The sequence below is a fragment of the Mesoplodon densirostris genome, chromosome 8 (genome assembly GCF_025265405.1).
Source record: "Mesoplodon densirostris isolate mMesDen1 chromosome 8, mMesDen1 primary haplotype, whole genome shotgun sequence".
Classification (NCBI taxonomy): domain Eukaryota; kingdom Metazoa; phylum Chordata; class Mammalia; order Artiodactyla; family Ziphiidae; genus Mesoplodon; species Mesoplodon densirostris.
Window position 1 is genome coordinate 77,114,308 of NC_082668.1, and position 16,351 is coordinate 77,130,658.

A 16,351-nucleotide genomic window follows, 5' to 3' on the forward strand; every position below is an offset into this window, starting at 1 on the left:
CAGATAAGAAAAAGATCATGATGAAGAGTTCCATTCATGATGAATCAGTCTAGTATAAAGAATCTGTAACTAAAACTGTACATGTGTGAAGCACACATATGGGAAGTAGAACGGGTCCAAGGAGTTAAGTCACAAACGCAGTTTTATTTGTCTAACACTTCCATGTAATTCTTTACTCCTGATTACAGGGAGCCCTCCACCACCACCACCCCCAACGAGAGCTTGTCTTAGCCTCCTACTTCTTCACAGTGACCCTTATATTTATAAATGCCACCAGGAAAAATGCAGTTAGAAGTTAATTTGGTTAGATCCCTCCAACATGCTTCACTATAGGGGGAAGCAAATGGTCCCCCTTCTTCACAGAGTGAGAATAGTCCTGTCAAACAGCTTGTTTCTGATCAACATGAACCTCAAGTACTGAACAATGGCAGAATATTTTCTAATCTAGAGATCCAACTGAGCCATGACAGTGACAGAAATAACATGAGAATTATTTCTGCCTTTTAACCATACCAGATGAGGTATTGATGGGCCATTCCGTCATTCAGTGCTCAGTCTATAAATGGCTACTAGTATACAAGGTCTACATCTGGCCTGAGTTCATGCATGTGTAACAGGCAGAGAGCACCACACTTCAAAATATTTCCTGGGGGCTTCCCTGGTGGCACAGTGGTTGAGAGTCCACCTGCCGATGCAGGGGACGCGGGTTCGTGCCCCGGTCCGGGAAGATCCCACATGTCGCGGAGCGGCTGGGCCCGTGAGCCATGGCCGCTGAGCCTGTGCGTCCGGAGCCTGTGCTACGCAACGGGAGAGGCCACAACCGTGAGAGGCCTGCGTACCGCAAAAAAAAAAAAAATATATATATATATATATATATATATATATATATATATATATATTTATTTATTTATTTCCTGGCTAGTTCCCTTTGTGCTGCCAGTTTTCTGGGAGGAACACTGAGAAGTCTCAAACCTTCTTTTGTCCACCAGCACCTGAGTTTAAAAATAACAATGATTTTATAAATTAAGGAAATAAGAATGTTAGATTGAAGAGTATAATCTTTGGCATAAGGGGTAGGAAGAACTCTGACTCAAGCAGATGTGAGATTAATACAATGTAGGAAGAATTCAAATCAGCTTCACAGTTTTTCTTAAGTTTAGGGCACGCACCAGAGATCAGTTTCTTAATCTGTCATCAAAACACATATTCTTTTTTTATTTATTTAATTTTTTATTTTATATTGGAGTAGAGTTGATTTACCATGTTGTATTAGTTTCAGGTGTACAGCAAAGTGATTTAGTTACACATACTCATATATCTATTCTTTTTCAGATTATTTTCCCATACAGGTTATAACAGAGTATTGAGTAGAGTTCCCTGTGCTATACAGTAGGTCCTTGTTGATTATCTATTTTATATATAGTAGTGTGTATTCTTGAATGATACATATCTCTAAAGAAATTAGATGGAAATTACTCAAATAATATTTTAATTTTTTTAAGTCAAACTTTTACTTAAGAAAAATGAAAGTTCCTTGGAAGAAGCACCCTATCTCATAGCTGAGGGTGTTGTTCAAAGAAGGCACTTAAAAATATTGGTGACAAAGAAAAGTTACACTTCTCTGTCCTAAAGTTCACGCTAATAGAATTTCTCCCTCAGCTAACACATTCACACAAAGCAGCTTGTCCATTTGGAAAAGACTGACATGAGATAATGATATTTTGACCCAGTTCAACATCCTGTATATGATAATCACCTGAAAAATATTTGAGTAAACAGGTAATAGTATTTATGTAACTGAGAAGAGTAGGGCTTACATCGTGTAAAATCCTCAATTTAGAATTGGTTATAAATTTTATTTTCAATTTCCTATGAATCCCTATGAACAAAATTTCATAATTAAAATCAGTGTACTTGTTCCTTGAGACAAGAAATGTTTCCTATATTAAACATTTAAAGTACAAGTTTGACTTTTTGTATGCTTATATTTCATAGACTTTTCAAAATGTAAAAATCATAGCATCTTTCAGCTTATGGGGAAAAAAAATCCCTGTCTGGCACACCTGTCAGGTGTGTGGGGAATCCTCAGAGAATGAGCTACAAATGGATTTGTTCATGTGGTGGCAGAACAATTCCACAAGGGGTCCCATGAGTATTTCTCAGCATGTTGATGTCACCTTACACTGCCTAGAGCAATGAATTTACATTTAAAATAGAAAACCATAAAAGTTGAGACAACAATGGATTTTTAAAAGGGATTAAGATAGCAAGACTTTTCAGCTCCCCAAAGAATAATATTCACTACCTGAGTCTGCAAATTTTTATAATTATAGCATGCTTTAAAATGATTAACTTTAATAAATTCAATTCTAATGTTTTCACATTTTATCTTCCTTCAAATGTAATCCTTCAGTTTTCCTTAAAGTCTAATTTAGACATGTGCCTAACAATATGCATTGTTCATCTACCCTAGCTGATATAAATAATAAATTGTTCTTTGTTTCTTTACACAATTGAGAACAGGAAGGTGAAAATTGTACTGAGGTTAATTAGGAAAGTACCCACATTTTAATGTTGTGCATGTATTTTCTTTATTGAAACTAATTATTTGAATTAGTCAAAAATACAATAGTATTAAAATAGTGTATTGAACTCCAAAAGGAAAAATCAGAAATTATTATTACACTTACCCTTTCAAGTACTGTATGTTTTGGTAGCAAAATGGGAACAAAGATACCCAGAACTTGAATGTTTTTGTTGAATACTCTATTTCCATATGAAGGGTGGTAATTAGTGCACGCATAAACTAAATAGCAGTTCCTATAAAAATTAACCCTATATATAAGAGGCTTCTCTAGCCCAGGTTTCCTGACCTTATCCTCGATGAATTTTCATAGACAATTTTAGAATGTTCTTGATGCTATTTGACATCACCACTATTTCTCTGAGCATGTCTCTGATGTCACCTAGAGTCACCAGAAATCATTTGTTACAAATCACAATGCAACCCACTATGAAAGAAACAAGCAACAAAATGTGATTCCTTCACATAGGAAAGACATGTTTTAATAATAAGAAAGGAAAGTCAGACATAAAATTATATTAAACAGAATAACTCAACTATATTAAAATAGAAAATATACTAAACTACTGAGAGTAGGAACTCTAGGCCAGTGGATATAAGTTCAATAGGTATTGAATGAGTGAATGAATGAACAAGGAAAGCTCATGCCCAATAAGGAAATCAGTCACTTCTGCTTCAGCCAACTTCAAGAATGCCAAATCTTCTGATTTTTTCAAGATAAGCCAGATGTCTGGATTTTTATACTGACTCAATGTTTAACATTATAAAGAAACTCACTTTTTTTCCCCAGAAACTATGTAGATCAAATGAAACCTGTCTGTGGGTCAGGTACAACCAATAAGCAGGTAGAACTCTCAATGACTTGTTTTGCTGTTTCTATGTTCATTAGAATTAGATTTAGCTACTAATGACAGAGGAAACTATATAGAAGTTTCCTTTTCTCTTTCATGTAAAAGAAATTTGAAGATGGATAGTCCAATGTTAGCAGGTTGGCTCCATGTAGTTTTTGGTCAGGGTCCTTTCATCTCCCTTGTTTCCATCCCTATCATGTAGTCATTATCCTCATGGTCCAAGGCAGCTGCTAAACTCCATCCTTTACATCCAGGCAGCATGATGGAGGATGGCATATAAGGTGCCAGTTCTGTTTTAAATGAGTCTTCTCAGAAGTTCTCCAAAACACTGCCAGTCAACTCATTAGCCACAATTTACGCCACACCTACCAGTAAGAGTAGCTGAAAATACTGTCAGTTGGAGGGAGAGCCATACACCTAGCTAAGTCTAGGTTCTGCTACTAAATGGGTATTGGAGGAAACTAGATGTCTTTGAAACATTTATAGTCTTAGCAAACTTTGATCCAATAGATTTTTTTCATTAGAAAAAGAACACATTTGCAACAAAACAAACAGTATAAAAAATTATAAAGAAAGAATTAACTAATGTCCTCAGCCGGTTAGCTCTCCGATATCAACTCCGGATGTTAAGAGAATGTGTAATTTTAATAAATTTACCCATATTCAAAAGTTACTTTGGGACTTCCCTGGTGGCCCAGCTGTTAAGACTGTGTTTCCAATGCAGGGGGTGCGGGTTCAATCTTTGGTTGGGGAGCTAAGATCCTTCGTGCCGCGCGGTGTGGCCAAAAAAAGTTACTTTGAAACTTGATGTTTTGTTTTCCTTTTGTTGTGAAATATAATAAATATACAGAAAAGTGCATACAACATATACACTGAGCATAAAAATAATTATAAAGCCCCATGGATCACCAGCCCCCTTACCCCCTACCTGTTCCCCAACTCGGAGATACCCCACATGATCATATCCTTTCCCAACCTCCAGGGTAATCATTATCCTGATTTGGCAAATAATCATTTCTCTGTCCTTGTACTGTGCTTCCCAGAATCCCTTTTCCTGTATTGTTACAGGTTAAAGTTGGGATACTTACATATATGTTCATAAATGAGAATGGCTTGTAATTTCTTTTTTACATACCGTCTTTGTTGGCTTTTGATATCAAGGTTATGCATAAAAGGGGTTAAGGAGTGTTTCCTCTTTGTCCATGTTTTGGAAGAGTTGTGTAACAGTAACACAGTTATCTGTTCCTGGAAACTTAGCAGAATTTTGTGGTAGAACGTCTTGGGCTTTGAAATTTTCCTTACAGATATGTCATAAGACTATTATAATTTACATGATAACTTTCTAAAAATTAGGTTGCTCATAAATCATGTTGTTTCAACCTTATGTAGTCTCACTGTTTTTTTTAAAAAATCTACTTATTCTATCAATTACCAAGACAGTGGTGAATCTCCTTCTGAGATCATGGACTTCTTTATTTCTCCTTATAGATCTGTAAGTATTTTATTTATTTATTTATTTATTTATTTACATCTTTATTGGAGTATAATTGCTTTACAATGGTGTGTTAGTTTCTGCTTTATAACAAAGTGAATCAGTTATACATATACATATGTTCCTATATCTCTTCTCTCTTGCGTCTCCCTCCCTCCCACCCTCCCTATTTTTTTCTTTATTTTTGAGGCCATATTCTTTTTGGTTGTATTGGGTTTTTATTGCTGCACACGGGCTTTCTCTAGTTGCGGCGAGTGTGGACTACTATTCCTCGCGGTGCACAGGCTTCTCATTGTGGTGGCTTCACTTGTTGCAGAGCATGAGCTCTAGGCACGTGGGCTTCAGTAGTTGCAGCACGCAGGCTCAGTAGTTGTGGCATGCGGGCCCTAGATAATACGGGCTTTAGTAGTTGCGGCACATGGGCTCAGTAGTTGTGGCTCACAGGCTCTAGAGCGCAGGTTCAGTAGCTGTGGTGCACGGGCTTAGTTGCTCTGCAGCATGTGGGGTTTTCCTGGACCAGGGATCAAACCTGTGTCCCCTGCACTGGCAGGTGTATTTTTAACCACCGTGCCACCAGGAAAGTCTGAGACCATATTCGTAAGTACACAGAAATTTAAATTTATTAAGAATCCCAGGTAGGGACTTTCCCTGGTGGTCCAGTGGTAAAGAATCTGCCTTGCAATGCAGGGGACACAGGTTTGATCCCTGGTGAGGGAACTAAGATCCCACATGCTGCGGGGCAACTAAGCCCGCGTGCCACAACTACTGAGCTCGCGCACCTCAACTAGAGAGCCTGCATGCCGCAAACTACAGAGCCCACACACTCTGGAACCCTTGCACCACGGAGCCCATGTGCCACAACTAGAGAAGAGAAAACGTGCATGCCACAACTAGAGAGAAGCCTGTGTGCCACAGTGAGGAGCCCACGCACCACAACGAAAGATCCTGTATGCCTCAGCGAAGATCCTGTGTACCACAACTAAGACCCGATGCAGCCAAAAATAAATTAAAAGAAAAGAATCCCTGGTAAATTGAAACTTTAATCATTAAAAAGTGAACTTTTTAACTCTAGTAATTTTTTTTCATTGAAGTTAATTTTGCCTGCTAGTAATATGTCAACATTTTTATTAGTGTAATATGTGCATGGTATATGTAAAAGCACATATCAAACCTTCTTATACTTTCCTCTATTTGTCACCCTCTCTTCCATATTTTCCATTATGTATTTTCTTTATTACTGAATACAAAATAGTTTCTTCGGCCCGTATTTCAGATCCCTAATTCTCTCTTCAGTTGTTGTTATACAAATTGTTGTTAAACCTATATATTAAGTTTCTAATTTTTGTTATTGTATCTTTAATTTTAAAAAGTTTTCTTCAATATTGTTCAAATCTGTTAGGTCATTTTTTTATAATTTCCTATTCTCTAACAAATGTTTTCAAATTCGCCTTTTGTTTTTTTAAACAGAGAATAGCTACTCTATAATTATTGTCTGATAATTCCAATATATGAAACTTTGTGCTCTCTTCTATTGGCTGATGCTCATGCTGCTTTGAACCTCTGTAAGCTTGGAGTGCTTGTTCTTCATTATATACTTCTCATGTCCTTGAAAAAGCGTTTGTTGTGTCTCTTTGAGACCTAATATTAAAGTGCCTTTCTCCAGAGAGTTTGAACTTTCTTCTGGCAGGCAACTGGGGACACTATTAGTCTGGGTATACTTTTACAAAGTTTTTCTTCTGGAAAGTACCACTTAGACAATGGAAACTCAGGTTTGAAATCCATGTGATGGCTATGCTATGTCCACAGCTTCTCAAGAATTAGGTTTTTGGTTTGTTTTAAAGTTGTTGCTTTTCATTATTTCTTTTTTTCCCCTGCTCTGCTTAGTAATAAACCCAAGCCTCCTCCCTGGGGTTAGAAGGAGATGTATTTACATCTGGTTTAAACTTGCAATAAGGAAAGAGACCTTTGATAATTCTGCTAAACATGGCAGTTTCTATTTGATGACCCAATCTGAGCAAATCATGTTTTTTTACTTTTGTCTTCCCTGAATCTTGAGATTGCTAATAGCAAAACCCAACATTTCCCTTGTTAGAAAAAGCAGATACACATGAGGAAAAAAAGGTACTAGATAAGAGTATCAGAAAGTTAGATAATAATGTCTTAAACAATAATGGTGTTCACCAATTCACATAAAAAGAAAACTGGAAATAGGCTGTTGACACTGTTGAGTCTCTTTGTTAACAAATCATAGAAAGAAACTACTTCCAGATTTCTTGTCATGCTGAGGCTATGAATTCCTTCACTGGTTAAGATATTATCTAAGTTTCTGATACTTTTAGTTGAAAACATCCTCCTTTACCTTTTACCAATCCAGTGGGTAGAAAATAATAGTATGTTGTTTTAATTTGCACCTCCCCAGCTATTAGTTTTGTTGAACATCTTTTCAATACTTGACCACTTTGAAGATTCTCTTCTGTAAAATTTCCATGTGTGTTTTTTGCCCAATTTTTCATTTAGCACCCCCTCTCCTTCTCTCTCTTTCCACTTTCTCCCTTGTCATGTACACAGGCATGTGCACATGCACACACACACAGACACAGAGGCTCTTTATCTTTTAAATAGTTATTTTTTTCCAGTCATATATGCTACAAATACCTCTATCCCATATTTCACTTATCTTGGTTTTATTTATGTTATCTTTTATTATTCATTTTTATTTTAGTTTGCTTGTAGTCAATTATATCTGTCTTTTCCTTTTACAGCAATTGGATTTCCTGTCTTACTTAAAAACAGCTTCCATACTGTAAAGTCATAAAAACCCTTTTTTTCCCTAAATTTTCCTCTGACATTTAACTTGTTTTATGTTTCACAATTAGATATTTAATCAAGCTGTAATTTATTTTTGTATATGGTATGACACTGTGGTACAGCCCTGTTTTCTTCCAGATGGATAGATAATTATGCCAGCATCATTTCAAAAATAAACCATCCTGGAGTTTCCACTTCTGCCAAGTTACACTTTAGATGTCCACAGAGCCCTTCTTAGTACAGCACACACAAAAATGCTGAATAAAATATAAATGAAAAACTCTTTTTTCTATTATATGATTAACCTGGTAGGAAAATTAATGAATTGCTCAGCAGCCAAAAATAAAATGCAAATCCAAGGAGGTATCTGAGCACTGGGACTGTCATTTACCCTGGAGGCATCTGCCAGTTCTTGGCAGTTAAGTGCTTAGTTTATCAGATTATATAACAAGATCAGGAAATAAAACATGGTTCCTGAAATTGTGAAAGGTCAGATCAGAGATCCTGGTATAAATCAGTCAAATATGAATGGCATTACATTGAAAATAAAACAAAATAGAAAATTTCTGCAGAGGGAGACGGGGTGTATATTCATCTATTTGTCTGTCTCAACCTTGACTTTGGGTAGAGCAAAAAGAAAACCCAAATCTCTCTGAGAGGTCCTCACCATAAGTGTGCATCCATATAGGCAGGCTTAGAGCCAGAATTCATGGTGTATGCTGGCCAAAAAAAACCTAATCAAAACACTGAATGGGTTGGAGTTGGTAGCACTTCCAGATACCTGACAGTAGCTAATATAAATCTCCTCTGGAGGAACATATTTTAAATACAGGCATCAAAAGTTTCCTCCAGATATGATTCTCAAAACATGAACGCACAATCAAAAATTACAAAACACGCAAGGAAAGTAGCCACCCAGAATATGAGTCAGCAGATTCAAACTCATAGAAGCTGTAGATATTATTAATTAATTATCAGAGACTCAAATATTAGAAAATATAGGGAAAACAGTTTAAGAAGCTTGAAGAATAGATACAAAAGGCCCAACTTACACAAAATCAGTAAAGAAACTGTGAGAACTTATTAGAGGGCTCACAGACAGAACCCATTATAGGGACACACACCCCAAACATCTTTTGGAACATTTTCCAAAAGAATGGAACTTTTTCACTTATTATTTGTTTGTTTACCCTGAAAACAACCCCCCTCCCCATCCTCCACCCCAAAAGTATGCACTAATTTGGGTAAATAAGTCCTTTTTTTATTGAAGTGGAAATGATCTTGAAGAGCTAAGAATACATCATTTATTTTTGAGGTGAATTTTTCCCACCAAAGTGGCTTCTCTCCTAATTTCAGTGGAAGCTGTGAGTGGTCAATCTGCATGAGTTACTGTGCAGGAAATTTACTGAAGTCTGAGAGTACTAGATCTAGAGTCACTGGAGTCAGGGCAAGACAAGTAGAATACAGAAAGGTGGGCAGATATTTTTGGAGTTTAAAAGAGCTATTTTTATCTGGTCTAAAAATAAACAGTAATAAGAAATTAGGTTACACTATATAAAATACATGTTTCTCTTGCTTAACTGATTTACATAGCCTATATTTAATTGTAATATTTAAATATTCAGTATGTTTGTATAATGAAAATAACAACATATTTACTATTAGTAGAGACATGAGCTCCAAGCACTAGTCAAATACATGCCTGTTTTTGGAAATGGTTGTTGCCTTTCAAGTTTACTTAGAAAAAAGCCCTCTAAATATTTGTGATAATAGGTGAACTTGGAAGGTCATTCCAGTGACATCAAAGATATCTACTACAATAAGCTTCAGGGAAATGAGCAATTTTTCTAATGTTATATTTCTACTAAACTATAAAATTACTTCTATCAAAAAAAATTAACTCCTGAAAATTAAACCCACATGCAATGTGAAACAAGGAAGTACTTTTTTTTAAGGGCAAGTGATCAAATTTAATGTGATCTAAATCAAATCCTGCTTACAATGATCTGAATTAATTCAACTTTAATCCAATTTAGTATTATAAATGAATGGGTAAGAAGGTTTTAAAGGGCCATTTAAAAGAAAAACATTGTAAATTAAAGTAGTAACCAGATTCTTAATAGTTTGTTGAACTAGTTAATTAAAATAATAAATGTCCTTGCTGCATTTAAAATTACCACATTTTAAATATCAACTAAAACAGTCTCTCTTAAACTGTAAATATGTAAACAACTTATGGGGTCTGATCAGCATTTTTACTTAATGAAAGAGCACAGAGTACCTTGTACGTTTTATGGGTAAGAATATTTTGTGAAATTCTTGTTTCAGATGTGTGTGCATGTGGGTTGGGGGAAATTATATAAATTATATAAAATTATATAAAATGTGTTTCTTTCTGTGTGCCACAATGGAAAGCTGTAAGAAAGCTGCTAGTCTAAGGTTTTAAGAATTAGAATCAAACACTTAAGAGGATTTTTAGGAGGGCAAGAGTTTGTGCCTACAGATCTCCAGTTACAGAGTTACTAGGACACCATCAGGGAGAGGAAGGGGGGAGAAAAAAGTCACGAGATGTATTCAAGGTAGGAAGTTTGTCACAAAGAAACAAAGCAAGAGCCCAATCATCACAAACAGGACCTAAGGACAGAAAAGAGCCAGCTGAAACATGACAAGAGTGGGTTACTGTACCTACATGAAGTCAGTTATCCAGAAATGACACCACAGTCTGGGGTGATGAATGAAAGAGCCAAGACGCAAGGATCCACTTAGCTTCCAGCTGGAACTGAAAAGGGAAGTCCCAGAGTTTCTCCAACCTGTTCTGGTCACCTCCCAACCTTTTCTTCTACCATTTTACCCATGAATGTGATGCAGAGTATTAAGTACTATGGAAATATCACACTGTCTACTTTTCAGAGTGCTTTTATATATTTCATATACATGTGATCACATTTGAAATTGATAAATTCCTACTAGGCAGAGCAGGGGATATCAATCACACTCACCTGATGACACAAAAACAGCAGAGTTCTTGGCACTGGCTGTATCACAGCTCAGCCTAGAGGTTCCCAACTCCTCTCCAACAGCTGCTGTTCCAAACACAGCTAATAACCATTCAGTGCTGCCTCACAGAGAGAACAACCTAACACAAGATGACTGCACATGCAATCCTACTCAATTCAATGTCAATTTACCATACCCATGTCACTAAAAGAAACAAATTTTTAGTTTATGTAAAGAAACTTTATATCAATTAAATGTCACATAGCATTTTTTGTAGACATATTAATTAACTGGCTAGATAATACATATCTTCCCTGTTATAAGTAAACTTTGAAAGCCAATTAAGACAATCCATCATATCAGTAGACTAAAGAAGAAAAGTCATGTTATAATATCAATAAATCCATGAAAATACTTGAAAAATGTTAATATTCGTTCATGATTTTAAAAAAGACTTTCCCAAAACTAGCAATAAAAGCAAATTTCCTCAGTTGATAACAGGGATCTACAAAAACACCTTCCTTCATACTTAATGGTAAAAGAGTGAGTGCACTCCTCCTAGAACCAGGAAAAAGGCAAGGATTTTTAACCACGCCTACTCACCATCATATTAGTATCCTAGCTAGTGCAAAAAAAAACAAGAAAAAGAAATAAAATGCATAGAGATCAGAATGGAAGATGTAAAACTGTCTGTACTCACAGATAAGATTATTCTGTATGTAGAAAATGCCAAAGAATTTTTTAAAAAGCTATTAGAACTAATATGCTATTTTCACAAGCTTACAGGATATAAGGTCAATATACAAAATTAATTTTATTTTCATATACTGGCAGTTAACATTTAGAAATTGATATATTAAAATGGTAGATGCTACCATTTATAGTAGTATCTAAAAACATGCAATACTTAGGGATAAATTCAAGGAAATATGTATAAGACCTATTTTCTGATAGCTACAATACACTAAGAGTAACTGAAGAAAAACCAAATAAATGGAAAAACATACTATGTTCATGGATCAAAAGAGTTAATATTATTAACATGACTATTTTCTCCAAATAATCCATATTCAACTCAATCTAATAAAAATTTCATCATCATATTTTTGTGAAAATTGTCAAACTGATTCCAAAATTTAAATGGAAATTCAAAGGACTTAGAATAGCCAAATCAATTTTGAAAAAGAACAAAGTTGGAGGGGTCATATGACCTGATTTTAATACTTACTATAAGGCTACAATAATCAAGAAAGTTTGATAGTGACATAAGTATAGACATATAGAGGCCAGAAATATACCCACATATACATGGTCACTTTATTTTCATTCAAAGGGTCAAAGTAATTGAAAGGATAGATTTTTCCACAAATGATGCTGGGAACAACTTCATATACATGTGGAAAAAATAAAACTCCACCTAACCTCACATAATAACAAAAATTAAATTTAAATTGAACATAGACCTAAATGTAAAAGCTGAAACGTTAAAATTTCTACAAGAAAACATAAAAGAAAATATTTATGACCTTTGGATAGATAAAGACTTCCCAGGACATGAAATATGTGAACCATTAATAATTTTTAAAAAGATAAAATATACCTCATCAAATTTTGATCTTCTATTCTGCAAAAGACACCTTCAAGGAAGCAAAATGTCAATCCACAGAATGAGAGAAAATAGTTATAATATACATATCTGATAAAGGACTTGTATTCAGAATATATAAAGAACTCTTAAATTCAACCATAAGAAGATAACCCAATTTTTTTAATATGCAAAATATTTGACACTTTATAAAGAAAGAAACACAAATGTCCAATGTGCACAAGAAAAAATACTTTATCATCATTAGTCATTAGGGAAATGTAAATTAAAACCACAATGAGGGCTTCCCTGGTGGCGCAGTGGTTGAGAGTCCGCCTGCCGATGCAGGGGACACGGGTTCGTGCCCCGATCCCGGAGGATCCCACATGCCGCGGAGCGGCTGGGCCCGCGAGCCATGGCCGCGGAGCCTGTGTGTCCGGAGCCTGTGCTCCGCAACGGGAGAGGCCACAGCAGTGAGAGGCCCGCGTACAGCAAAAAAAAAAAAAAAAAAAAAAAAACAAAAAACAATGAAATACCACTATATAATCACTTGAATGGCCAAAATTAAAAAGACTGATTATACCAAGTGCTGACAAAAATATGGATCAAATGGAACTATCATACATTTGTGTTGGGGATACAAAATGGTATAAGCAGTGTGAAAACTATTTGGGAGATTAGATTTATAAATTAAACGTATTGTTATTATTTGACCATTCAATTCCACTCTTAGATATTTTCTCAAGAGAAAGGTAACATATCTCCAAAGACTTGTACTCAATTGTTCATCGCAGCTTTGTTAGTAACAGCCCCCAAATGAAAACAACCTGAATACCCATTGTGGATGAAAGTGTAAAAAGAACAAAACATACAGTGGGATCCCAGCAGTAAAAATGAAACAAGCTGCTGATATACCCAACTTCATGAATAAATCTCAAAAACATGCTGAGTGAAAGAAGCCAAGTGCAAAATTATATCTTCCATAGGACTCCTTTTATGTGAAACTCCAGTAAAAATTAATCTACAGCTATTAGAAAATAGATCAGTTTCCTGGCCCTGGTGAAAGTGGCGATTAACTGAGAACATTTTGAGGTAATGGAAATGTTGTGGCAGTTACATAAATGTATGTGTCAAGACACATCAAACTGTACACTTAAGATGTGTGCATTTCATTATATCTAAATTATATCTCAATAAAATTGATTTTTTAAAGAGAAAGTCTGGTTTCCAAGTGGACTTGAAGGTAGAACATAGGCATCTCAGTAGTTAGACAGAGTTTAGAGTTGGGCTGGGAAGGACCCACATCCTAGCTGCGCTAAGCACCTTTAATTTGCCCAACTGCATGTGAACCATTTTGTCCTCCAAGACCTTTTGTTGCAGTCAAAGTACTGTCTTGTACCCATACTGACTGGCAGAACATGGTCTTATGGATAATTCTTTATTGAGAAGACACATTAAAGAGGTCATTGCCACAGCCTAATATGGAGACTTTCCTTCCCCTCCTTAATCTTTTGGATCTTGGTCATGGGAAGACTAGCATCAAATATAGGGGACCTTCATTTTAGGGTTCTCTGGTCCACCAAAACCAGGGGAGAAGATATAAGGAAAGAAAAATTCTGGTATCAGAATAGATACCAGATCACTATCAAACCAAGGAGGTCTATGGAATCTGAGACAAAATAACTGTGGTCTAAAATCAAAGACTCCTAGTAGCTTTGGGGGATGAAATATGCCAAGTATGACTTCTGAGGTTGTAACACATAGGATAATGCTTCAGAGTAGTGTTTCGCAAAGAATGGGACAAGTATTAGGGGTGGTTCATTAAATGACTTTTAAGGGTTCTTGAGATTAATTGGAGTGGAAAACCAACATGATATTAATAACATGGAATCACACAAGAATTTCTCCTCTAGTTCTCTTAGTTTTTCTGATTATGTATCAGAAGGACTCATTTCATGTTAGTATGTCTGTAACACCACTGTCTTCTCTTTTAAACAAAAAGAAAATACAAAATACCTAACTGTAATGCAGTCAGTACATTTGTTTGTTTATTTACTTAGTTACCTTTTATTTATGGCAAGTAAATTGGTTTTTCATTTGTAGAAGTAATGTCAAGTTTTTGCATAAACGTTCTCCAGTAAAAAAGGGGGAGAACAGTTTAATTTATTAAAAATAATAATAATAATAGGTTAAAAATACTATATTAGAATATGGTGATATATGAACATCTGAGATTGGATAACAGTACATGTAAATGTTCATTTGTGAGGAAGAATATGTATTTGTGTATAGATGTTAACATACTGAAAAAATCTACAAGCAGGATATTTTCATGTCGTAAATTAGTTTTTAATTTGAATTACTTGCCTCTTACTAGCCCCCAAAATTTCAGACTCCAGATTATTGATAAAAGGCCAGATTAAGATTTTTGTACCTTGTAAATTAGGATAAAACTCCATGAAGTTGGGGGAAAGGCAAGAATATATTTGCACAATAATGAAGGGTCAAATTCCATTCTATCTGTCTTTCTGTTAATGAGTGCTCTCACTTGAGTGTAGGCAAAGAAGATATGCAGAAGTTACCCATGAAAAAAAGATTCTGTCTCCATAAAAGTTGGCAATCTACTATTTTTGTTTTGCTCTTTTTTCTCTTCTTTTTTCTTGGTATACATTTTAATTTCTTTCCTTTAAGAGAATCCATAAAAATTTATATTTTACTTTAGGTTCATTAATTACTTCAAAAAATACAACTCATGTGTACAGATTTCTTCAAAATTGTTATGCTGTTGTCAATGTTTTGACAGTCTTGTGAAATTTTTTAAAAATCAACCTCAACTAGGCTCTAGAGATTTTTACCAAAAACAAAAAAAGGGAGAGAGAGAACTGTAAAACAGATTTTCTTATTTAAAGAAACATAAAACAGTTTGATTTCTATCATGTGTATATAACTTTCCAAGAGTACAATTAAATTTGGCATGAACAAAGATAAACCCTTTACCTGTTGGAAGGTGCAGAGTTATGTTGTTGCAAAAATCTGTGAAGCAGCATTCCGTTTTGGTAACATTGTTGGAACTATGACAGAAGACTTGCGCATTTAATTCTGGGAGAGAGACACAGGACTTGATCACCTGTTCCTTTCCGTTGGTTAACATAACGGAAGCCCAACATGCTCCTTCTGTTTGGCAGGTAAAGTTTGAAGAGTCACACAAAAGACAAACACACTTCAAACCTGGAAAAGGTAAGGCAAAAAGCTTTAGGAAGCTATAATGCAAATTTATTTCATAATACTTGAATAGAGAAATTCAATCTTTATGAAGTTTGAGAGAGGGTTTAAATAGTACTAGATAGACACACATGCTAAAGCTGTTACTCCCTCTCTGCAACGTGTTGTATCAGAAGGGTTGCCCAATCATCATTTACTATTGCTTATATTTTTACAAGCAATTTCTTCAGTTGTTAATACATTTTGAAACAATTTTCTCATCCATGGTGTAAATCCCTCCTTTTTAAGCTCAACCAGCTCATTCCTAAATCAATAGCTTCTATGAAATGCTAGGATATAGTAACACAGCAACCTAGGGGCGCTGTCCAGCATCACTTGTAGCACATAAGTGCTGTTACAGGAGCTAAGTAACTGAACAGTCCAGTGTATTCTGTTCATTTACAATTTCTCCTTTAAACTGTTAAGTGAATGTGCTAAACCCAAACCTAACCATAGATATTTAGAGCTTTAAAAAATAGTGTGACTCTTCACATTTATATTCTGTGATTCTTTAACATTATTGTATTGTCACAGTTACCTTTAAGGCATTGACGGGCCATTATACTTCCCCCTCTTCACTAAAGAATACATCTCAGAATGAGAGTCATTTGAACATAGACCATGACCTTCAGGCAATTTTCTTTAATGAACACATCTATTCAGTAGAGCAAAACACATCAATAGTAGAATTTAATATATTCGCATCAATAAAACTTTCAAAAATTAGACTTTGCTAAATTAATGTTTCCTTCTCAAGTTTTCTCAACATTCCC

The 16,351-nt window shown here is 35.2% G+C and overlaps 1 protein-coding gene across 3 annotated transcripts in view; it reads right to left on the bottom strand.

Moving 5' to 3' along the window:
* Positions 1–15,543, bottom strand: part of ACVR1C (activin A receptor type 1C) — a 39,687-nt gene extending 24,144 nt beyond the window's left edge. For all 3 annotated transcript variants that reach the window (XM_060105725.1, XM_060105724.1, XM_060105723.1), the window contains exon 1: positions 15,315–15,543. In XM_060105725.1, coding sequence (XP_059961708.1) covers positions 15,315–15,468 — 154 coding nt within the window. In that variant the 5' untranslated portion in view covers positions 15,469–15,543. The remainder of the gene's footprint in view (positions 1–15,314) is intronic.
* Positions 15,544–16,351: the final 808 nt, after the last annotated feature.